Source organism: Salmo salar, chromosome 14, assembly GCF_965601325.2.
Source record: "Salmo salar chromosome 14, fSalSal1, whole genome shotgun sequence".
In the NCBI taxonomy this organism is placed as follows: Eukaryota; Metazoa; Chordata; class Actinopteri; order Salmoniformes; family Salmonidae; genus Salmo; species Salmo salar.
Window position 1 is genome coordinate 39,505,731 of NC_138304.1, and position 25,570 is coordinate 39,531,300.

Below are 25,570 nucleotides of genomic sequence, written 5' to 3' on the forward strand. Positions count from 1 at the left end.
CTTTAGACATGGTTTCAGGATTGTTTTCTGAAAAATGACGAAGAAAAATACCTTTTGGTTAGGGGACTGGGGAAGCATGCAGTACTGGTTTGCGCACTTGACTGTGTGCTCACCCTTCGTCCTTTTTCCTTTCTATTGAATACGCTATTGTCCGGTTGAAATATTAGCGATTATTTAGATAATTGACACCCTGAGGATTAGTGATAAACATTGTTTGACATGTTTCGACAAACTTTACCGGTACTATTAGGATGTATTCGTCTGCATGTTTTGACCACCTTTGAGCCAGTGGATTACTGAACAAAACGCGCCAACAAAACAGAGTTTTTGGGATATAAAGAAGGACTTTATCGAACAAAACAACCATTTATTGTGTTCCTGGGACCCTTGTGATTGCAACCAGATGAAGATCTTCAAAGGTAAGTGATTTATTTTATTGCTATTTCTGACTTTCATGACTCCTCTGCTTGGTTGGAAAATGTTTGAATGCTTTTGTGTGCGGGGCGCTTTCCTCAGATAATCACATGTTATGCTTTCGCCATAAAGCCTTTTTGAAATCTGACAAAGTGGCTGGCTTAACTTCTTATGGGCAGGTGGGATGGTAGCGTCCCACCTGGCCAACATCTGGTGAAATTGCAGAGCGCGAAATTCAAAAATACCAAATTCAAATATTTAACATTCTTGAAAATATATGTGTTATACATCAAAATAAAGCTTAACTCCTTGTTAATCCAGCCTCTGTGTCAGATTTCAAAAAGGCTGTTGACATCTAGTGGGAGCCATAGGAACTGCAACCAGGTTCTTAATAATCAAATCAAACCAAATGTATTTATGTAGCCCTTCTTACATCAGCTGATATTTCAAAGTGCTATACAGAAACCCAGCCTAAAAGCCCAAACAGCAAGCAATGCAGGTGTAGAGGCATGGTGGCTAGGAAAAACTCCAGAGAAAGGCCAAAACCTAGGAAGAAACCTAGAGAAGAACCAGGCTATGAGGGGTGGCCAGTCCTCTTCTGGCTGTGCCGGGTGGAGATTCAAACAACGTTCCTAATCCAACCTCAGGTACCCTAAAACGTAGTAATAATAAATAATAATTATTTATTTAAATAATAAATAATAATAAGGGTATCCCATAGAAAACAAATGGAAAATCCTATGACCTCAAACATTTTTTCCCCTGGATGGTTTGTCCTCGGGGTTTCGAATGCCATATCAGTTCTGTTATACTCACAAACATTATCTACCAATTATATGCATATCCTAGCTTCTGGGCCTGAGTAACAAGCAGTTTACTTTGGGCACGCTTTTCATCCGGAGGTGAAAATACTGCCCCCTACCCAAGAGAGGTTAACAAGAAGTTCATCTTTTAACCGATGTATAACACTTGTATTTTCATGAATGTTTATTATTACTATTTCTGTCATTTGAATTTGGCGCTCTGTAATTTCACCGGATGTTGTCGAGGTGGGTCGCTAGCGGCACGCCAGCGCCAAACAAGATATGAGTCTGGAAGGAGAGTTTACAGTCTAGCCAGACACCTAGGTATTTGTAGTTGTCCACGTATTTTAGGTCAGAACCGTCCAGAGTAGTGATGCTAGTCGGGCGGGCGGGTGCGGGCAGCAAACGGTTGAAAAGCATGCATTTGGTTTTACTAGCATTTAAGAGCAGTTGGAGGCCACGGAAGGAGTGTTGTATGGCATTGAAGCTCGTTTGGAGGTTAGTTAACCCAGTGTCCAAAGAAGAGCCAGATGTATACAGAATGGTGTCGTCTGCGTAGAGGTGGATCAGGGAATCACCCGCAGCAAGAGCGACACCGTTGATATATAGAGAGAAAAGAGTCGGCCCGAGAACTGAACCCTGTGGTACTAATCGAGACTGCCAGAGGTCTGGACAACAGGCCCTCCGATTTGACACAATGAAATCTGTCTGCGAAGTATACTGCTCAAAAAAATAAAGGGAACACTTAAACAACACATCCTAGATCCGAATGAAAGAAATAATCTTATTAAATACTTTTTTCTTTACATAGTTGAATATGCTGACAACAAAATCACACAAAAATAATCAATGGAAATCCATTTTATCAACCCATGGAGGTCTGGATTTGGAGTCACACTCAAGATTAAAGTGGAAAACCACACTACAGGCTAATCCAACTTTGATGTAATGTCCTTAAAACAAGTCAAAATGAGGCTCAGTAGTGTGTGTGGCCTCCACGTGCCTGTATGACCTCCCTACAACGCCTGGGCATGCTCCTGATGAGGTGGCGGATGGTCTCCTGAGGGATCTCCTCCCAGACCTGGACTAAAGCATCCGCCAACTCCTGGACAGTCTGTGGTGCAACGTGGTGTTGGTGGATGGAGCGAGACATGATGTCCCAGATGTGCTCAATTGGATTCAGGTCTGGGGAATGGGCGGGCCAGTCCATAGCATCAATTCCTTCCTCTTGCAGGAACTGCTGACACACTCCAGCCACATGAGGTCTAGCATTGTCTTGCATTAGGAGGAACCCAGGGCCAACCGCACCAGCATATGGTCTCACAAGGGGTCTGAGGATCTCATCTCGGTACCTAATGGCAGTCAGGCTACCTCTGGCGAGCACATGGAGGGCTGTGCAGCCCCCCAAAGAAATGCCACCCCACACCATGACTGACCCACCGCCAAACCGGTCATGCTGGAGGATGTTGCAGGCAGCAGAACGTTCTCCACGGCATCTCCAGACTCTGTCACGTCTGTCACGTGCTCAGTGTGAACCTGCTTTCATCTGTGAAGAGCACAGGGCGCCAGTGGCGAATTTGCCAATCTTGGTGTTCTCTGGCAAATGCCAAACGTCCTGCACGGTGTTGGGCTGTAAGCACAACCCCCACCTGTGGACGTCGGGCCCTCATACCACCCTCATGGAGTCTGTTTCTGACCGTTTGAGCAGACACATGCACATTTGTGGCCTGCTGGAAGTCATTTTGCAAGGCTCTGGCAGTGCTTCTCCTGCTCCTCCTTGCACAAAGGCGGAGGTAGCGGTCCTGCTGCTGGGTTGTTGCCCTCCTACGGCCTCCTCCACGTCTCCTGATGTACTGGCCTGTCTCCTGGTAGCACCTCCAAGCTCTGGACACTAAGCTGACAGACACAGCAAACCTTTTTGCCACAGCTCGCATTGATGTGCCATCCTGGATGAGCTGCACTACCTGAGCCACTTGTGTGGGTTGTAGACTCTGTCTCATGCTACCACTAGAGTGAAAGCACCGCCAGCATTCAAAAGTGACCAAAACATCAGCCAGGAAGCATAGGAACTGAGAAGTGGTCTGTGGTCCCCACCTGCTGAACCACTCCTTTATTGAGGGTGTCTTGCTAATTGCCTATAATTTCCACCTGTTGTCTATTCCATTTGCACAACAGCATGTGAAATTTATTGTCAATCAGTGTTGCTTCCTAAGTGGACAGTTTGATTGCACAGAAGTGTGATTGACTTGGAGTTACATTGTGTTGTTTAAGTGTTCCCTTTATTTTTTTGAGCAGTGTAGTTGGTGAACCAGGCGAGGCAGTCATTTGAGAAACCAAGGCAATTGAGTCTGCCGATAAGAATATGGTGATTGACAGAGTTGAAAGCCTTGGCCAGGTCGATGAAGACGGCTGGACAGTACTGTCTTTTATCGATGGCGGTTATGATATCGTTTAGGACCTTGAGCGTGGCTGAGGTGTACCCATGACCAGCTCGGAAACCGGATTGCACAGCGGAGAAGGTACGGTGGGATTTGAAATGGTCAGTGATCTGTTTATTAACTTGGCTTTCGAAGACTTTAGAAAGGCATGGCAGGATGGACATAGGTCTATAACAGTTTGGGTCTAGAGTATCACCCCCTTTGAAGAGGAGGGATGACCGTGGCAGCATTCCAATCTTTAGGGATCTCGGACAAAAGAAAGGTTGAACAGACTGGTAATAGGGGTTGCAACAATGGCGGTGGATAATTTTAGAAAGAGATGGTCCAGAGAGTCTAGCCCAACTGATTTATACGGGTCCAGGTTTTGCAGCTCTTTCAGAACATCTGCCAGTTTAACTTCTTGGGGCTATGTGGGACGCTAGCGTGCCACCCGTGGTGCACCCTATCAACAGCAGGTGCATTTCAAGAGCGGCAAATTTGAAACCAAATAAATGTCAAAATTCAAATTTTTCAAACATACAACTATCTTACACCCTTTGAAAGATAAACATCTCCTTAATCTAACCACGTTGTCCGATTTCAAAAAGGTTTTTACGGCGAAAGCATAAAGTTAGATTATGTTAGGAGAGTACATTGACAATAGCTGTGTGTAATGTTTTGTCAATTCAAAGACAGGGTCACCAAAACCATAAAACCAGCTAAAATGATGCACTAACCTTTTACAATCTCCATCAGATGACACTCCTAGGACATTATGTTAGACAATGCATGCATTTTTAGTTCTATCAAGTTCATATTTATATCCAAAAACAGCGTTTTACTATGGCATTGATGTTGAGGAAATCGTTTCCCTCCAATAACCGGCAGTCAAGTCAGCACCACAAATTAAATAATTAAAATTAGAAAACATTGGTAAAATATTATATTGTCATTTAAAGAATTATAGATTTACATCTCTTGAACGCAATCAACTTGCCAGATTTAAAAATAACCTTACTGGGAAATCACACTTTGCAATAATCTGAGCACTGCGCCCAGAAAAATATGCTTTGCTATACAGACAAACGGCCATGTTGGAGAGATCTAAAATCGAAAATACTATGTAAATAATCCATTACCTTTGATTCTCTTCATCAGATGTCACTTCCCGGAGTCCCAGGTCCATAACGAATGTAGTTTTGTTCAAAAAAGCTCATCATTTATATCCAAAAAGATCCGTGTTGTTAGCACATGATCTAAGCCAGCCGGACTTCTCGTCATGAACGAGGGGAAAAAATATATTTACGTTCGTTCAAACATGTCAAACGTTGTATAGCATAAATCATTAGGGCCTTTTTTTAACCAGAACATGAATAATATTCAAGGTGGACGAATGCATTCTCTTTTAAAACGTTTTGGAACGAGGGTACCCAACATGACCTCGCGCGCCAGAGTCTAATCGGCCATCACCGTTCCAAGGCTCTTGTTCGGTCAGATCTCATAGTAGAAGATTCAAAACACTTTGTAAAGGCTGGTGACATCTAGTGGAAGCAATAGGAAGTGCCAAAACATTAATCAGCCCCTGTGTGTTTCAATGGCATAGGCTTAAAGGTAATTCAACACATCAGGTATCCACTTCCTGTCAGAAAATGTCTCAGGGTTTTGCCTGCCAAATGAGTTCTGTTATACTCACAGACACCATTCAAACAGTTTTAGAAACTTTAGGGTGTTTTCTATCCATATATAATAAGTATATGCATATTCTAGTTACTGGGTAGGATTAGTAACCAGATTAAATCGGGTACGTTTTTTTATCCAGCCGTGAAAATACTGCCCCCTAGCCCCAACAGGTTAAAACCTCTTGCCGCTCCGATCCCGTTAGCGGGACCAACAGCCAGTGAAAAAAATCAGAGCGCCATATTCAAAACCAAATCTAATAATTTCTATTTCTCAAACATAGGACTATTTTACACTATTTTATAGATACACTTCTCCTGAATCGAACCACGTTGTCCGATTTCAAAAAGGCTTTACAGCGAAAGCAAAACATTAGATTATGTTAGGAGAGTACATCGACAAAAATAACCACACAGCCATTTTCCAAGCAACTAGCATGCATCACAAATACCCAAAACACAGCTAAATGCAGCACTAACCTTTGACCATCTTCATCAGATGACACTCCTAGGACATCATGTTACACAATACATGCATTTTTTGTTCGATAAAGTTCATATTTATACATAAAAACAGCATTTTACATCGGCGCGTGACGTTCAGAAAATATTTTCCCTCCAATACTGCCGGTGAATCAGCGCCACAATTTACAAAAATACTTGTCATAAACATTGATACAAAATTAAACTGTCATTCAAAGAATTATAGATGAACATCTCCTTTATGCAAACGTTATGAAAGATTTCAAAAAGCTTCACGAGGAAAGCACTCTGCAATAATCTGAGTACTGAGCTCAGAAAAATACACTAGGCTATACAGATAGCCGCCATCTTGGAGTCATCTAAAATCATACATTGCATTAGAAATATTCCCTTACCTTTGATGATCTTCATCAGAAGGCACTTCCAGGAATCCCAGGTCCACAACAAATGTTGTTTTGTTCGATAAAGTCCATAATTTATGTCCAAATAACTCCTTGTTGTTCGCGCGTTCAGTAAGCTACACCAAGTGTAGGAAGCGCGCGGACGATTTTGCGACGACATGTCAAACGTTGTAAGACATCCAATCTTTAGGGCCTTCAGAACGTGAAGATTCAGTAATATTTCAACCGGACGGTTCCTGTGTCTTGAAAAAGGTTTTGGAACGGAGGATCCACTCTCATGAACGCGCGCCAAGAAGTGATGTCATCCCCTGCCTCAACAACTTCCCTCCTTCTCATTCGGTCTCTGTTCATCGTAGACGCTTCAAACAACTTTGTAAAGACTGTCGACATCTAGTGGAAGCCGTAGGAAGTGCACAAGTATTACTACGTCACTGTGTATTCAATAGGAAACGACTTGAAGAGAGCCCATGCATCCAGATTTCCACTTCCTGGTAGGATTTCTCTCAGGTTTTTGCTTGCCATATGAGTTCTGTTATACTCACAGACACCATTCAAATGGTTTTAGAAACTTCAGAGTGTTTTCTAATCAAATCTAATAATATGCATATCCTAGCTTCTGAGTTAGAGTAGGAGGCAGTTTAATATGGGCACATATTTTTTCCGAAATTGTCAATACTGCCCCCTATCCTTAAGGAGCTGTAAGAGGTTTTAAACAATCCAGACTGTGCTTACTGTACCACACACACATACACACACACTGCGTACCTCCACTGGTCCTTGTTGTGTAGGAATGAGTTACACTGGTCTGGTAGTCTGCTGTCATTAGACATGGTCTCCAGAGTCCCCAACACCTGCTTAAACACCGGACGCTCCTAGAAAAAAAAAAAAACACACACAATATCAAGTCAACACTGCAACTGCAGCTTTTTAGATTTTTCAGCTAAGCCTAAAAAAATCTAGTGTGCACATGAAGAAAATACTATAGTGTACTGTGGTAGGAATACTATAGTATTCACTGTCATGTTTTTACAGACTTTACTGTAATATTTACTGTAGCGTTTACTGTAATATTTACTGTAGTGTTTTTGCAGACTTTGCTGTAGTATTTACTGTAATGTTCACTGCAATATTTACTGTAGTGTTTACTGTAATACTTATTGTAGAGTTTACTCTAATATTTACTGTAGTGTTTTTGCAGACTTTACTGTAGTATTTACTGTAGTGTTTACTGTAATATTTACTGTAGTGTTTACTGCAATACTTATTGTAGAGTTTACTGTAATATATACTGTAGTGTTTTTGCAGACTTTACTGTAGTATTTACTGTAGTGTTTACTGTAATATTCACTGTAGTGTTTACTGCAATATTTACTGTACTGTTTTTGCAGACTTTACTGTAGTATTTTCTGTAGTGTTTACTGTAACATTTACTGTAGTGTTTACTGTAATATTTGCTGTAGTGTTTTTTCAGACTTTACTGTAGTATTTACTGTAGTGTTTATTGTAATATTTACTGTAGTGTTTTTTCAGACTTTACTGTAGTATTTACTGTAGTGTTTATTGTAATATTTACTGTAGTGTTTTTGCAGACTTTACTGTAGTGTTTACTGCAATATTTACTGTAGTGTTTACTGTAATATTTACTGTAATGTTTTTGCTGACTTTACTGCAGTATTTACTGTAGTGTTTACTGTAGTGTTTTGGGGGACATTACTGTAGTATTTACTAATGTATTTATGCACATTAGGACTGTATCAATAGCTCATGCTTCTGTAACAGTTCATAGTATGCCAGACTTCAGAGCCCAGGTTACTAAGTTCAGTACCAGCTGCTGCGTTGTCCAACTCTGACCCTGGAGAATTATAGGGTGCGCAGGATTTTGAGTTTCCAGGGCCAGATATGGCAATCAGAGTGGTAGCCCTGACCTTTGCCCTCTCACCTTTGGTTCAGCCTGCCAGCATCTCTTCATCAGGTCAGCGAAGCTTGGCGGACAACTGGTGGGGATGGTCAGCCTCTGTAACAGACACACACAGGAACCATATACAGTGGCTTGCGAAAGTATTCACCCCTCTTGGCATTTTTCATATTTGTTTGCCTTACAACCTGGAATTAAAATATACTTTTTGGGGGTTTGTATCATTTGATTTACACAACATGCCTACCACTTTGAAGATGCAAAATATTTTTTATTGTGAAACAAACCAGAAATAAGACAAAAAAACTGAAAACTTGAACATGCATAACTATTCACCCTCCAAAGTCAATACTTTGTAGAGCCACCTTTTGCAGCAAATACAGCTGCAAGTCTCTTGGGGTATGTCTCTATAAGCTGGGATTTTTGCCCATTCTTCAAGGCAAAACTGCTCCAGCTCCTTCAAGTTGGATGGGTTCCGCTGATGTACAGCAATTTTAAGTCATACCACAGATTCTCAATTGGATTGAGGTCTGGGCTTTGATAAGGCCATTCCAAGACATTTAAATGTTTCCCCTTAAACCACTCAAGTGTTGCTATAGCAGTATGCTTAGGGCCATTGTCGTGCTGGAAGGTGAACCTTCGTCCCAGTCTCAAAACTCTGAAACAGGTTTCCCTCAAGAATTTCCCTGTATTTAGTGCCATCCATCCTTCCATCAATTCTGACCAATTTTCCAGTACCAGTGCCGATGAAAAACATCCCCACAGCATGATGCTGCCACCACCATGCTTCACTGTGGGGATGTTGTTCTCGGGGTGATGAGAGGTGTTGGGTTTGCGCCAGACGAACACCAAACATGTTTGCTTATTTTTTTCTTTAAGCAATGGCTTTTTTCTGGCCACTCTTCCATAAAGCCCAGCTCTGTGGAGTGTATGGCTTAAAGTGGTCCTATGGACAGATACTCCAATCTCCACTGTGGCGCTTTGCAGCTCCTTCAGGGTTATCTTTGGTCTCTATGTTGCCTCCCTGATTAACGCACTCCTTGCCTGGTCCGTGAGTTTTGGTGGGCGGCCCTCTCTTGGCAGGTTGTGGTGCCATATTCTTTCCATTTTTGAATAATGGATTTAATGGTGCTCCGTGGGATGTTCAAAGTTACGGATATTTTTTATAGCCCAACCTTGATCTGTACTTCTCCACAACTTTGTCCCTGACCTGTTTGGAGAGCTCCTTGGTCTTCATGGTGCCACTTGCTTGTTGGTGGCCTTGCTTAATGGTGTTGCAGACTCTGGGGCCTTTCAGAACAGGTGTATATATACTGAGATCATGTGACAGATCATCTGACACTTAGATTGCACACAGGTGGACTTTATTTAACTAATTATGTGACTTCTGAAGGTAATTGGTTGCACCAGATCTTATTTAGGGGCTTCATATCAAAGGGGGTGAATACTTATGCACGCACCACTTTAACGTTTTTTTGATTTTTTTGAAACAAGTTATTTTTTTCATTTCACTTGACCAATTTGGACTATTTTGTGTATGTCCATTACATGAAATCCCAATAAAAATATATTTAAATTACAGGTTGTAATGCAAAAAATAGGAAAAACGCCAAGGGGAATGAATACTTTGCAAGGCACGTACACTCATATGAACACATCTACATTATGAAGTAGGAAACCAAGGCAATGTTACAATGAAAGAAAACCCAATGCTCAGGCTCCAGTACAAAGCAACAACAGGCAATAGGATACATCCACTGTAAGTGGCAAGGGGATAATATGGAAGCAGTTTTCTCTGGAGGGATTTAAACTGAAATAAATACATCTCTCTCTCTCACCACTATTGGACCCCATCCAAGAGCATACTGGGATACTCAGCAATTATGTTCTCAGATCTCTATACAGTGCAGCACACTATTACTGAATATACACACAGTTTAAACCCCCTTTCACACACACACGCATATAACCCCCTACACCAGAGTTTCCCAAACTCGGTTCTCGGGAACCCAACTTTTTGTTTTTTGCCCTAACACTACACAGCTGATTCAAATTATCACACTGCACACAGCCCTATCACATCTGGACAAGAGGAATACCTATGTAAGAATGTTGTTCATTGACTATAGCTCAACATTTAACACCAAAGTACCCTCCAAACTCGTCATTAAGCTGGAGACCCTGGGTCTCAACCCCGCCCTGTGCAACTGAGTCCTGGACTTTCTGACGGCCGCCCCCAGGTGGTTAGGGTAGGAAACAACATCTTCACCCCGCAGATTCTCAACACTGGGGCCCCACAAAGGTGCGTTCTCAGCCCTCTCCTGTACTCCCTGTTCACCCATGACTGCATGGCCATGCACACCTCCAACTCAATCATCAAGTTTGCAGACGACACTACAGTGGTAGGCTTGATTACAAACAATGACCAGACGGCCTACATGGAGGAGGTGAGGGCCCTTGGAGGGTGGTGTTAGGAAAATAACCTCTCACTCAACGTCAACAAAACAAATGAGATGATCGTGTACTTCAGGAAACAGCAGAGGGAGCATCCCCCCATCCACATCGACGGGACAGTAGTGGAGAAGGTGGAAAGTTTTAAGTTCCTCGGCGTACACATCACAGACAAACTGAAATGGTCCACCCACACCGACAGCATGGTGAAGAAGGTGTAACAGCACCTCTTCAACCTCAGGAGGCTGAAGAAATTTGGCTTGTCACCTAAAACACTCACAAACTTTAACAGATGCACAATCGAGGGCATCCTGTCGGGCTGTATCACCGCCTGGTACAGCAACTGCTCAGCCCAGAACCGCAAGGCTCTCCAGAGTGTGGTTCGGTCTGCACAACGCATCACCAGGGGCAAACTACCTGCCCTCCAGGACACCTACAGCACAGGAAGGCCAAAAAGATCATCAAGGACAACAACCTCCCGAGCCACTGCCTGTTCACCCCACTATCATCCAGAAGGTGAGGTCAGTACAGGTGCATCAAAGCTGGGACCGAGAGACTGAAAAACAGCTTATATCTCAAGGCCATCAGACTGTTAAACAGCCATCACTAACATTGAGTGGCTGCTGCCAACATAGACTCTTTAATACATTTAATAAATTGATTTAATAAAGGTATCACTACTCACTTAAATAACGGCACTTTAATAATGTCTACATATCCTACATTACTCTTTTCATATGTGTATACTGTATTCTATACTATCTACTGCATCTTGCCTATGCCGCACGGCCATCGCTCATCCATATATTTATATGTACATATTCTTATTCATACCTTTACACTTGTGTGTATAAGGTAGTCCTTGTGAATTTGTTAGATTACTTGTTAGATATTACTGCACTGTTGGAACTAGAAGCACAAGCATTTCGCTACACTCGCATTAACATCTGCTAACCATGTGTATGTGACCATTAACATCTGCTAACCATGTGTATGTGACCATTAACATCTGCTAACCATGTGTATGTGACCAATAACATCTGCTAACCATGTGTATGTGACCAATAACATCTGTTAACCATGTGTACGTGACCAATAACATCTGCTAACCATGTGTACGTGACCAATAACATCTGCTAACCATGTGTACGTGACCAATAACATCTGTTAACCATGTGTATGTGACCATTAACATCTGCTAACCATGTGTATGTGACCATTAACATCTGCTAACCATGTGTACGTGACCAATAACATCTGCTAACCATGTGTACGTGACCAATAACATCTGCTAACCATGTGTACGTGACCAATAACATCTGTTAACCATGTGTATGTGACCATTAACATCTGCTAACCATGTGTATGTGACCAATAACATCTGCTAACCATGTGTATGTGACCAATAACATCTGCGAACCATGTGTATGTGACCAATAACATCTGCTAACCATGTGTATGTGACCAATAACATCTGTTAACCATGTGTATGTGACCATTAACATCTGCCTGCTAACCATGTGTATGTGACCATTAACATCTGCTAACCATGTGTATGTGACCATTAACATCTGCTAACCATGTGTATGTGACCATTAACATCTGCTAACCATGTGTATGTGACCATTAACATCTGCTAACCATGTGTATGTGACCATTAACATCTGCTAACCATGTGTATGTGACCAATAACATCTGCTAACCATGTGTATGTGACCAATAACATCTGTTAACCATGTGTATGTGACCATTAACATCTGCTAACCATGTGTATGTGACCAATAACATCTGCTAACCATGTGTATGTGACCATTAACATCTGTTAACCATGTGTATGTGACCATTAACATCTGCTAACCATGTATGTGACCAATAACATCTGCTAACCATGTGTATGTGACCAATAACATCTGCTAACCATGTGTATGTGACCAATAACATCTGCTAACCATGTGTATGTGACCATTAACATCTGCTAACCATGTGTATGTGACCATTAACATCTGCTAACCATGTGTATGTGACCATTAACATCTGCTAACCATGTGTATGTGACCATTAACATCTGCTAACCATGTGTATGTGACCAATAACATCTGCTAACCATGTGTATGTGACCAATAACATCTGTTAACCATGTGTATGTGACCATTAACATCTGCTAACCATGTGTATGTGACCAATAACATCTGCTAACCATGTGTATGTGACCAATAACATCTGCTAACCATGTGTATGTGACCATTAACATCTGCTAACCATGTGTATGTGACCATTAACATCTGCTAACCATGTGTATGTGACCAATAACATCTGCTAACCATGTGTATGTGACCAATAAGATGTGATTTGATGTGAAACTATATGTATGTTCCAGTAATAGTGTGATGCACTGTATAGAGATCATTCCTGAGTATCCCAGTATGCTCTTGAATGGGCTCCAATACACACACAGCATAAACCCCCCTACACACACACACACACACACACACACACACACACACACACACACACACACACACACACACACACACACACAGTATAAAGCCCCCTACAGCACATGGCCTATCTCCACAGCAGAGTATACATGCCTTACAAGAGCAGAGAGCTGAGGTCAGCTCTAGAAATACTCCTTATCCTCCTCACAGCGGAAAGCATGAGAGCATCACATTGTCACTCCGGCTCTGTGTGTGTAGCTTGTTCAGTGTGTGCATGTGTTTTATGCAGTGGTTAAATTACGTAAGTAAAAATAAATGATGTCTGAGTGTTGGAGTGTGCCCCTGGCTATCCGTAAATGGAAAAAAAAGAAAAGAAAATGGTGCCGTCTGGTTTGTTTAATATAAGGAATTTGAAATGATTTATACTTTTTCTTTCAATACTCATTCATATTTTTCACTTTTACTAGAGTCATTTTCTATTAAGGTATCTTTACTTCTACTCAAGTATGACAATTGGGTACTTTTTCCACCACTGGTTTTATGTTTGATTCTGTGTATGACTGTCTTGTATTTGCAAGTGAATCTGAGCCCCTTGAAGCTCTTAACTAATCGTAAATCAGAACAATGTGTCTTTGTGTGTGTACCTCTTGTTTCTCCACCACCAGCCAAGCCACCTGCAGCCCCTCGAAGCCTTTAAAGGGAACCTCCCGTGTCAGCATTTCCCATAGCACCTGGTAACACACACACGAGCGCGTACACACACGAGCACACACACACACACGAGCACACACACATGAGCGCACACACACGAGCGCACACACACATGAGCACACACACACGAGCACACACACATGAGTGCACACACACACACACGAGCGCACACACACACACACACACACACGAGCACACACACACACAAGCGCACACACACAAGCGCACACACACAAGAGCGCACACACACACACGAGCGCACACACACACACACACACACACACAGCGCACAGACACACATACAAGATGATATGCCAGATGTTTTTGCAGTGAAGATTTTGCTGAAAACCACTTGAGGTAGAACATATCAGATGCCTCCCCTCCCACACAGACACACTCACCACTCCGTAGGAGTAGGTATCACAGGTCTCTGATACAGGTAGGCTCTGTATGACTTCTGGGGCCATCCAGGGGAAGGTGCCCACCACTGTCATGTGGGTGGTGTGGGACTGGAACTTAGACGCTCCAAAATCACAGATCTGACAACAGACCAGAGAGAGAGCGAGAGAGCATTGGGACACTTAGCTACAACATCATTTTTTTATTTCACCTTTATTTAACCAGGTAGGCTAGTTGAAAACAAGTTCTCATTTACAACTGCGACCTGGCCAAGATAAGCAAAGCAGTTTGACACAAACAACAACACATAGTTACACATGGAATAAACAAACATAGAGTCAATAATACAATAAAGAAAGTCTATATACAGTGTGTGCAAATGAGGTAGGATAAGGGGGGTGAGGCATTAAATAGGCCATAGTCGCAAAATTATTACAGTATGGCAAATTAAACACTGGGGTGATAGATGTGCAGAAGATGAGTGTGCAAGTAGCGGTACTGGGGTGCAAAGGAGCAAAATAAATAACAATATGGTGATGAGGTAGTTGGATGGGCTATGTACAGTAATAAAGGATGTATAAGTGAAAACACACAATAACTGTTAGACAACCTACTGTATGTACCTTGAGCACTTTGTCTGCTGTCAGTACCACTGTAGTAGGAACAGAGATAAAGGTCAGTCCACAAGAGGAGGATCCATTTCTCATGATTATGGCATTCCTCACTATCAAACTATAATTCATTCATCATGATTGGTTTACAATGGAAAGTTATTATTTAGCAGTAGCAGTGAGGGAAATGTTGGATTTCCAGGTGGGTAGATATATACGTTTGGTTGCAGATTGTGTGTGAATTTGTGTGTGTAGTTTGTTACCGTTTCGTGACTTGAGGTCTCTGTGAATGACTTTGACTGGGGCTTCCGAATGAAGATAGTGCATTCCTATTGGACAGAAACATTAAACATCCTGAGCCACGGACCAATGACGGACCAACAAAATGTAAACAACTCTGCTAAACAATGGCTACCAGTCTCCAAACAAGTCACTGATCCTCACACCATAGAAGAATGCGCTCCTGTTGCACTCAGCCAGCTAACTTTGATAAATAACCAGAAATAACTGTTGACTTTCTGATTCATTAAGAAAGCTAAACATATACACTGAGTGTACAAAACATTAGGAACACCTTCCTAAAATTGAGTTGCACCCCCTTTTGCCCTCAGTACAGGCTCAATTTGTCAGGGCAGGGACTCTGCAAGGTGTCGAAAGCATTCCACTGGGATGCTGGCCCATGCTGACTCCAATGCTTCCCACAGTTGTGTGAAGTGGGCTGGATGTTATTTGGGTGGTGGACCATTCTTGATACACAAGGAAACTGTTGAGTGTGAAAAAGCTATCAGCGTTGCAGTTCTTGACTTAAAAAACCATTAAGGATAGGCGTTCCGTCAACGGGACAGTTGTAAAATCATTCAGCGCGTTATGTCAAGATCACAGATTTTAGAGAAACAACAAATGTCGATACATAGAAGTGTCTTATATCGGCTGAAAGCTTAAATTCTTGTTAATATAACTGCACTGTCCAATTTACAGTAGCTATTACTGCGAGAAAAAAAATGCCATGCTATTGTTTGAGGAGAGCTCCTAACAACAAAACAGTTTGTTTCACCGCAATAGGTTTGATAAATTCACCTCTGAAGGTGAAATGTGTACTTACATTCTGAAATCTTGCTCTGAATTATCATCCAAAGGGTCCCAGAGATAACATGAAGTGTCATTTTGTTAGATAGAATTATTTTTCATATCCTAAAAAGGTCCAAATAGCATGCACGATCAATTTTGTATTTCCACTGTTCAATTTGCAAAGAAAGGAATCTGTGAAAATCTCACCTTAAACGTTGTTTCAACGAGTCAAATCATGTTCGTATCTATTCCTCAGAGATCCTAGATGGTAACAAGACTTCACTATTTCATTAGGGGTGTAGTATATCCTATAGGACACCATATTTGGTCAGAGAGCGATGCCTTCATGGCACGCTGATGACGCGGGTGGCCATCACTTGAACGACTGTATCTTTGTCAAATAAGCACCAATCGGGGTCAAACAAAACTAGCTAGATAGCCAATGAGCTGGGCTTTACGGAAGTATCAGGAAACAATGTATATGTCGTCAAATGTAGCTTTAAATCTTGTACGACAGCATGCCTTTTCATTTTGAACAAAAATTATAAGGATATGAAGTTATGAAAACTTCTTGTCTTGCAAATGTTGAACTTATAATATGGCTACTAATACTTGGAAAGCTAAATCAAAGTCCAAGTATACAGATTTGATGATATTCTTGCAGAAAAATTGAATATGAATGCGAATGTCTCCTTCACGATTTGCCCAAATGTATCTGGTGACTTCACACTAAAAGTCTTAATGATCAGTCATCATCCAAGTTATCCATCTGAAACTCTGCACATACACTGCTGCCATCTTGTGGACACTATCGGAACTACAACCAGAGTAATGCTATAACAGTGACCTTTCTCTTGCATTTCAAAGATGGTGGTAAAAAAACCCTGGTTGTTTTTTTCATTGTATTTTCTTCTACCAGATCTATTGTGTTATACTGTCCTACATTCAATTCACATTTCCACAAACTTCAAAGTGTTTCCTTTCAAATGGTACCAAGAATATGCATATCCTTGCTTCAGGGAATGAGCTCCAGGCAGTTAGATTTGGGTATGTCATTTAGGCGAAAATTTGGGAAAAAAATTGAAAAAAAGGGGGCTATCCCTATTAAACCAGTGCACCTAGCACCTACTACCATACCCCGTTCAAAGGCATCTAAAACTTTTGTCTTGTCCATTCACACTCTGAATTGCACACATACACAATTCATTGTTTCAAGGCTTAAAAATCATTATTTAACCTGTCTGTCTCCTCCCCTTCATCTACACAGATCGAAGTGGATTTAACAAGTGACATCAATAAGGGATCATAGCTTTCACCTGGATTCACCTGGTCAGGATATGTACTGGAAAGAGCAGTTCCTGATGTGTTGTACACTCAGTGTATAGGCTATGTGTTTTTGGTTGTTGAGGCAATTAGACTATGCACGTTTCAAGCTTATCTTTCTAAAAAATGTAAAGTTATTTCAGAATATACAGGCAAGCTAGCTGGCTAACTCATTGATCCCGCTTTGTAGTATAGCCCTCAGGAAGACAGAACTCAACCAGACAGTTTCTTTAGCTAAGGGTGCTCTACAGTCGAGACTTGGTGGAACTAGCATACTAAGCGTACCCTCGGACAGTGGTTCTCAAACCTCTCCAGACATTTCACAACTTTGTTGTAGCTCTGAACTAGCTATCCTCATTCCCCTATTCAAGGGCTTGATGATTAGTTGACCAGTTGAATCTGGTGTGCTAGCTCTGGAATGGATCAAATCCATGGAACCACTGTTCTAGGAGCAGGGAAACGTGTTTAACCTGTTATGGATAGGGGGCAGTATTTTCACAGCCGGATAAAAAACGTACCCGATTTAATCTGATTATTACTCCTGCCCAGAAACTAGAATATGCAAATAATTATTAGCTTTGGATAGAAAACACTCCAAAGTTTCAAAAACTGTTTGAATGGTGTCTGTGAGTATAACAGAACTCATTTGGCAGGCCAAAACCTGAGAAGATTCCATGCAGGAAGTGGCCTGTCTGACAATTTCTTGCCCTTCTTCATTATCTCTATCCATTACAGAGGATCTCTGCTGTTACGTGACACTTCCTACGGCTCCCATGGGCTCTCAGAAGGCGGCAAAAAGCTGAATCGTGGCTTTGCAGGCTCTGGTTGAAACAAAGTAGCGCGTTTGGGTAGTGGCTGGTTACAGTACTGTGAGACTCAGGCTCGTGCCTGCGTCGACAGAATGCTTTGTTTTCTTTCGTCTGTTTACCTAAACGCAGATTCCTGGTCGGAATATTATCGCTTTTTTACGAGAAAAATGGCATAAAAATGGATTTTAAACAGCGGTTGACATGCTTCGAAGTACGGTAATGGAATATTTAGAAATCTTTTGTCACGAATTGCGCCATGCTCGTGACCCTTATTTACACTTCGGATAGTGTCTTGAACGCACGAACAAAACGCCGCTATTTGGATATAACGATGGATTATTTTGGACCAAACCAACATTTGTTATTGAAGTAGCAGTCCTGGGAGTGCATTCTGACGAAGACAGCAAAGGTAATCAAACTTTTGTAATAGTAAATCGGAGTTTGGTCAGGGCTAAACTTGGTCGGTGTCTAAATGGCTAGCCGTGATGGCTGGGCTATCTACTGAGAATATTGCAAAATGTGCTTTCACCGAAAAGCTATTTTAAAATCGGACATATCGAGTGCATAGAGGAGTTATGTATCTAGAATTCTTAAAATAATTGTTATGTTTTTTGTGAACGTTTATCGTGAGTAATTTAGTAAATTCACCGGATGTTTGCGGGGGGTGTGCTAGTTCTCAACGTCACATGCTAATGTAAAAAAGCTGTTTTTTGATATAAATATGAACTTGATTGAACAAAACATGCATGCATTGTATAACATAATGTCCTAGGGTTGTCATCTGATGAAGATCATCAAAGGTTAGTGCTGCATTTAGCTGTGGTTTTGTTTTTTGTGACATTATATGCTAGCTTGAAAAATGGGTGTCTGATTATTTCTGGCTGGGTACTCTGCTGACATAATCTAATGTTTTGCTTTCGCTGTAAAGCCTTTTTGAAATCGGACAGTGTGGTTAGATTAACGAGAGTCTTGTCTTTAAAATGCTGTGAAATAGTCATATGTTTGAAAAATGGAAGTTTTCGGATTTTAGAGGAGTTTGTATTTCGCGCCACGCCCATCATTGGATATTCGAGCAGGTGTTCCGCTAGCGGAACGTCTAGATGTAAGAGGTTAAAACTATGTCTGTCTTTACCTTTGGCTATCTCCACGGCCCAGGTCATGATCTGTTCCATGTCCATCTCCTTACTCTGCTCACTGGACAGGTACTCATACAGAGAACCTCCGCCTGCATACTCTGGAGAGGAAATACAATTATGGGTTTTATTAAAATAATGTACACCTCCATTCAAAGGTTTGGGGTCACTTAGAAATGTCCTTGTTTTTGAAAGAAAAGCACATTTTTTGTCCATTTAAAATAACATAAAATTTATCAGAAATACTGTGTAGATATTGTTAATGTTGTAAATGACTATTGTAGCTGTAAATGGCAGATTTTTTATGGAATAACTACATAGGCGTACAGAGGCCCATTATCAGCAAACATCACTCCTGTGTTCCAATGGCAGGTTGTGTTAGGTAATCCAAGTCGCCTCTTCACTGTTGACATTGAGACTGGTGTTTTGCGGGTACTATTTAATGAAGCTGCCAGTTGAGGACTTGTGAGGCGTCTGTTTCTCAAACTAGACAGTCTGCTGTACTTGTCCTTTTGCTCAGTTGTGCACCAGGGCCTCCCACTCCTCTTTCTATTCTGGTCAGAGCCAGTTTGCGCTGTTCTTTGAAGGAGTAGTACACAGCGTTGTACGAGATCTTCAGTTTCTTGGCAATTTCTCGCATGGAATAGCCTTCATTTATCAGAACAAGCATAGACTGACGAGTTTCAGAACAAAGTTCTTTGTTTCTGTCCATTTTGAGCCTGTAATCGAACCCACAAATGCTGATGCTCCAGATACTCAACTAGTCTAAAGAAGGCCAGTTTTATTGCTTCTTTAATCAGAACAACAGTTTTCAGCTGTGCTAACATAATTGCAAAAGGGTTTTCTAATGATCAATTAGCCTTTTAAAATGATAAACTTGGATTAGCTAACACAACGTGCCATTGGAACACAGGAGTGATGGTTGCTGATAATGGGCCTCTGTACGCCTATGTAGACATTCCATTAAAAATCAGCCGTTTCCAGCTACAATAGTCATTTACAACATTAACAATGTCTACACTCTATTTCTGATCAATTTGATGTTATTTTAAATGGACAAACGTTTTGCTTTTCTTTCAAAAACAAGGACATTTCCAAGTGACCCCAAACTTTTGAACGGTAGTGTATTTCTGCAACTCAAGACACTTTGTAAGAACCGTACAGTACAGTGTAGTGTAGAATAAACACACAGACACAATCGAATACATTCACACACACAGAGAGAACAGAGGTTGAGATCGTCCAACAGTCTTCCTACTGTCACTCACAACCTGAACTCATAACGACTTGAGAAACGTCAAACATAGCTTAGCACCTCAGGCTCACACACACACACACACACACACACACACACACACACACACACACACACACACACACACACACACACACACACACACACACACACACACACACACACACACTTGGTAGTGTGTTCTGTAAGTCATTATAATGGACAGTGCTGTCACAGAGCTTATGTCCTGCCAGGAAATACAACACACACAGTCAGTGGCCTAAACATTGATCCTCAACCTGTTGTGGTTCCATATCCATTGGCGAGTGTATGAGGAAAATACACACACACACACACACACACACACACACACACACACACACACACACACACACACACACACACACACACACACACACACACACACACACACACACTGACCTGTGACGATTCCATAGTTGGGGGACTCCAGTACAGCTCCATAGAACTGAATGATGTTCTTATGACTGAGAATACTCAGAATCTCAGCCTAGAGGGGGGGATGGGGGGGGGTAGGGCGGAGACAGCATGAGTGTGTACTGTATGCATCACAGGAGGCTGCGGAGGAGATTATGGCTCATAATAATGACTGGAATGGAAGGAATGGTATTAAACACATGAAGCCCACGTGTTTGATGTGTTCAATAACATTCCATTTATTCTGTTCCAGACATTATTATGAGCATGTTCTCCCCAATTAAGGTGCCACCAGCCGCCTGTGGTGAGCACAGTATATACTTACTATAGGTGTACTGTATATGCAAAGGATATTGATCACTCTGATATAAGCGATCTGAGGAATGTACACAATGTTTTTATGCTATGCATGTCTGTACAGTATGAACTATTTCACACTCTAAGGTTAGGGTCAGAGCACCTAGCAACACAACGTCAACATGGCAAACATGCTATCAATCAACTCACCAACAGGCCATATCTACTATAGAACACAGACATTTTGTATCAACCTCTTACTAGATAGAGTCATTGAAAACTCTACTGTAATACAATCCCACTGTTTTCTAACCAAACATCAAGGCTACAGCTCCACAAAGACTAATTCATGTGAATGCATGTGTCTGTTTGCGGGCACGTGCATGTGTGCATGTGTGCATGTGTGTGTGGATGTGTGTGTGTGTGTGTGTGTGTGTGTGTGTGTGTGTGTGTGTGTTTAGAATTGCCCCAGCCCCTGCCCGTACATGTCTCAACAGTTATTCACCCATCAAGGGAGGAAGTCAGGCAGTGTAATGACAGTGTCACAGCCAGGCCAGGTCACCATAACCCATGGTTTTCTGCTGGGTCGGGAACTCATTTATACTGGGTAACAATTTCAGACTGGATTGTGGCAGGAAATAGTGTTTTGTTCATTGTGTGGGCCACATAATTTGTTTGGGAATCACTGAACAGCAGTATCACACCAGAGAAACAGATAGCCCATACAATATCTCACAGAATAGGAGGAAGAGAAGGAGAAGCAGCCTATGTTATTAACAAATGCTGTACTCCACAATGATAGGAAGAGGAGAGGTACAGGTAACAGCAGAGGGAACAGGAGAAGGAACAGCAGAGGGAACAGGAGAGGGAACAGGAGAGGGAACAGGAGAGGGAACAGGAGAGGGAACAGGAGAGGGAACAGGAGAAGGAACAGGAGAAGGAACAGGAGAAGGAACAGGAGAAGGAACAGGAGAGGGAACAGCAGAGGGAACAGGAGAAGGAACAGGAGAAGGAACAGGAGAGGGAACAGGAGAGGGAACAGGAGAGGGAACAGGAGAGGGAACAGGAGAAGGAACAGGAGAGGGAACAGCAGAGGGAACAGGAGAGGGAACAGCAGAGGGAACAGGAGAAGGAACAGGAGAGGGAACAGCAGAGGGAACAGGAGAAGGAACAGCAGAGGGAACAGGAGAAGGAACAGGAGAGGGAACAGCAGAGGGAACAGGAGAAGGAACAGCAGAGGGAACAGGAGAAGGAACAGGAGAGGGAACAGCAGAGGGAACAGGAGAAGGAACAGCAGAGGGAACAGGAGAAGGAACAGGAGAGGGAACAGCACGGGGAACAGGAGAAGGAACAGCAGAGGGAACAGGGAACAGGAGAAGAAACAGCAGAGGGAACAGGAGAGGGAACAGGAGAGGGAACAGGAGAAGGAACAGGAGAGGGAACAGGAGAGGGAACAGGAGAGGGAACAGGAGAAGGAACAGCAGAGGGAACAGCAGAGGGAACAGGAGAAGGAACAGGAGAGGGAACAGGAGAGGGAACAGGAGAAGGAACAGGAGAAGGAACAGGAGAGGGAACAGGGAACAGGAGAAGAAACAGCAGAGGGAACAGGAGAGGGAACAGGAGAAGGAACAGGAGAGGGAACAGGAGAGGGAACAGGAGAAGGAACAGGAGAGGGAACAGGAGAGGGAACAGCAGAGGGAACAGGAGAAGGAACAGGAGAGGGAACAGGGAACAGGAGAAGAAACAGCAGAGGGAACAGGAGAGGGAACAGGAGAGGGAACAGCAGAGGGAACAGGAGAAGGAACAGGAGAAGAAACAGCAGAGGGAACAGGAGAGGGAACAGGAGAGGGAACAGGAGAGGGAACAGGAGAAGGAACAGGAGAGGGAACAGGAGAGGGAACAGGGAACAGGAGAGGGAACAGGAGAGGGAACAGGAGAAGGAACAGGAGAGGGAACAGCAGAGGGAACAGGAGAGGGAACAGGAGAGGGAACAGGAGAGGGAACAGGAGAAGGAACAGGAGAAGGAACAGGAGAGGGAACAGGAGAAGGAACAGGAGAGGGAACAGGAGAGGGAACAGGAGAGGGAACAGGAGAGGGAACAGGAGAAGGAACAGGAGAAGGAACAGGGAAGGAACAGCAGAGGGAACAGGAGAAGGAACAGGAGAGGGAACAGGAGAGGGAACAGGAGAGGGAACAGGGAACAGGAGAGGGAACAGGGGAGAGAACAGGAGAAGGAACAGGAGAGGGAACAGGAGAGGGAACAGGGAACAGGAGAGGGAACAGGAGAGGGAACAGGAGAGGGAACAGGAGAGGGAACAGGGAACATGAGAGGGAACAGGAGAGGGAACAGGGGAGAGAACAGGAGAAGGAACAGGAGAAGGAACAGGAGAGGGAACAGCAGAGGGAACAGGAGAGGGAACAGGAGAAGGAACAGGAGAAGGAACAGGAGAAGGAACAGGAGAGGGAACATGAGAGGGAACAGGAGAAGGAACAGCAGAGGGAACAGGAGAGGGAACAGGGAACAGGAGTGGGAACAGGAGAGGGAACAGGAGAAGGAACAGGAGAGGGAACAGCAGAGGGAACAGGAGAGGGAACAGCAGAGGGAACAGGAGAAGGAACAGGAGAGGGAACAGGAGAAGGAACAGGAGAGGGAACAGCAGAGGGAACAGGAGAAGGAACAGCAGAGGGAACAGGAGAAGGAACAGGAGAGGGAACAGCACGGGGAACAGGAGAAGGAACAGCAGAGGGAACAGGGAACAGGAGAAGAAACAGCAGAGGGAACAGGAGAGGGAACAGGAGAGGGAACAGGAGAAGGAACAGGAGAAGAAACAGCAGAGGGAACAGGAGAGGGAACAGGAGAGGGAACAGGAGAAGGAACAGGAGAGGGAACAGGGAACAGGAGAAGAAACAGCAAAGGGAACAGGAGAGGGAACAGGAGAGGGAACAGGAGAAGGAACAGCAGAGGGAACAGGAGAGGGAACAGGAGAAGGAACAGGAGAGGGAACAGGAGAAGGAACAGGAGAAGGAACAGGAGAGGGAACAGGGAACAGGAGAAGAAACAGCAGAGGGAACAGGAGAGGGAACAGGAGAAGGAACAGGAGAGGGAACAGGAGAGGGAACAGCAGAGGGAACAGGAGAAGGAACAGGAGAGGGAACAGGAGAGGGAACAGCAGAGGGAACAGGAGAAGGAACAGGAGAGGGAACAGGAGAAGGAACAGGAGAGAGAACAGGGAACAGGAGAAGAAACAGCAGAGGGAACAGGAGAGGGAACAGCAGAGGGAACAGGAGAAGGAACAGGAGAAGAAACAGCAGAGGGAACAGGAGAGGGAACAGGGAACAGGAGAGGGAACAGGAGAGGGAACAGGAGAAGGAACAGGAGAAGAAACAGCAGAGGGAACAGGAGAGGGAACAGGGAACAGGAGAGGGAACAGGAGAGGGAACAGGGAACAGGAGAGGGAACAGGAGAGGGAACAGGAGAAGGAACAGGAGAGGGAACAGGAGAGGGAACAGGAGAAGGAACAGGAGAGGGAACAGGAGAGGGAACAGGGAACAGGAGAGGGAACAGGAGAGGGAACAGCAGAGGGAACAGGAGAAGGAACAGGAGAGGGAACAGGAGAGGGAACAGGAGAGGGAACAGGAGAGGGAACAGGAGAGGGAACAGGAGAAGGAACAGGAGAAGGAACAGGAGAGGGAACAGGAGAAGGAACAGGAGAGGGAACAGGAGAGGGAACAGGAGAGGGAACAGGAGAAGGAACAGGGAAGGAACAGCAGAGGGAACAGGAGAAGAAACAGGAGAGGGAACAGGAGAGGGAACAGGAGAGGGAACAGGAGAGGGAACAGGAGAGGGAACAGGAGAGGGAACAGGGAACAGGAGAGGGAACAGGAGAGGGAACAGGGGAGAGAACAGGAGAAGGAACAGGAGAGGGAACAGGGAACAGGAGAGGGAACAGGAGAGGGAACAGGAGAGGGAACAGGGAACAGGAGAGGGAACAGGAGAGGGAACAGGAGAGGGAACAGGGAACATGAGAGGGAACAGGGGAGAGAACAGGAGAAGGAACAGGAGAAGGAACAGGAGAGGGAACAGGAGAGGGAACAGGGAACAGGAGAGGGAACAGGAGAAGGAACAGGAGAGGGAACAGGAGAGGGAACAGGGAACATGAGAGGGAAGTGTGTCTCTCCTACCTCAGTCTCAATCTTGAGTAGTTTCTTCACAGCGACCTCTTTATCCTGAGATATCCAGTGAGCTCGGTACACAGTCCCAAAGCTGCCCCCTCCACAGTTCTCATAGAACCGCAGGTCCTCATGTTTTATCTGGACAAACGAGGCACCCAGAGACGACATGGCTGACACTCACTCGACGACAGCCGCTCTGAGTAAACAGAGCAATCTGAGAGGGGAGGGAACAGACAGAGAGAGGGAACAGAGAGAGAGAGGGAAAGGGTCTGAGAGAGGGAGAGAAAGTTTAATCACACACACCCGATAGCAGAATGGACTCAGAGTGAGAGAGCAAGAGAACGAGAGAGAGCAGGCA

At 43.6% G+C, this 25,570-nt stretch overlaps 1 protein-coding gene across 2 annotated transcripts in view; it reads right to left on the reverse strand.

Annotated features, from left to right (window-relative positions):
- The window catches only part of map3k20 (mitogen-activated protein kinase kinase kinase 20), a 38,640-nt gene extending 13,070 nt beyond the window's left edge, over positions 1 to 25,570 (reverse strand). Inside the window, exons 1-9 of one of the 2 annotated variants that reach the window (XM_045694305.2) lie at positions 25,222 to 25,570; positions 20,728 to 20,815; positions 19,052 to 19,153; positions 14,983 to 15,048; positions 14,723 to 14,760; positions 14,111 to 14,248; positions 13,643 to 13,729; positions 8,134 to 8,208; positions 6,960 to 7,066 (exon numbers count right to left, since the gene is read on the reverse strand). In XM_045694305.2, coding sequence (XP_045550261.1) covers positions 6,960 to 7,066; positions 8,134 to 8,208; positions 13,643 to 13,729; positions 14,111 to 14,248; positions 14,723 to 14,760; positions 14,983 to 15,048; positions 19,052 to 19,153; positions 20,728 to 20,815; positions 25,222 to 25,380 — 860 coding nt within the window. In that variant the 5' untranslated portion in view covers positions 25,381 to 25,570. The remainder of the gene's footprint in view (positions 1 to 6,959; positions 7,067 to 8,133; positions 8,209 to 13,642; positions 13,730 to 14,110; positions 14,249 to 14,722; positions 14,761 to 14,982; positions 15,049 to 19,051; positions 19,154 to 20,727; positions 20,816 to 25,221) is intronic. The other variant, XM_045694306.2, reaches the window with a different exon arrangement.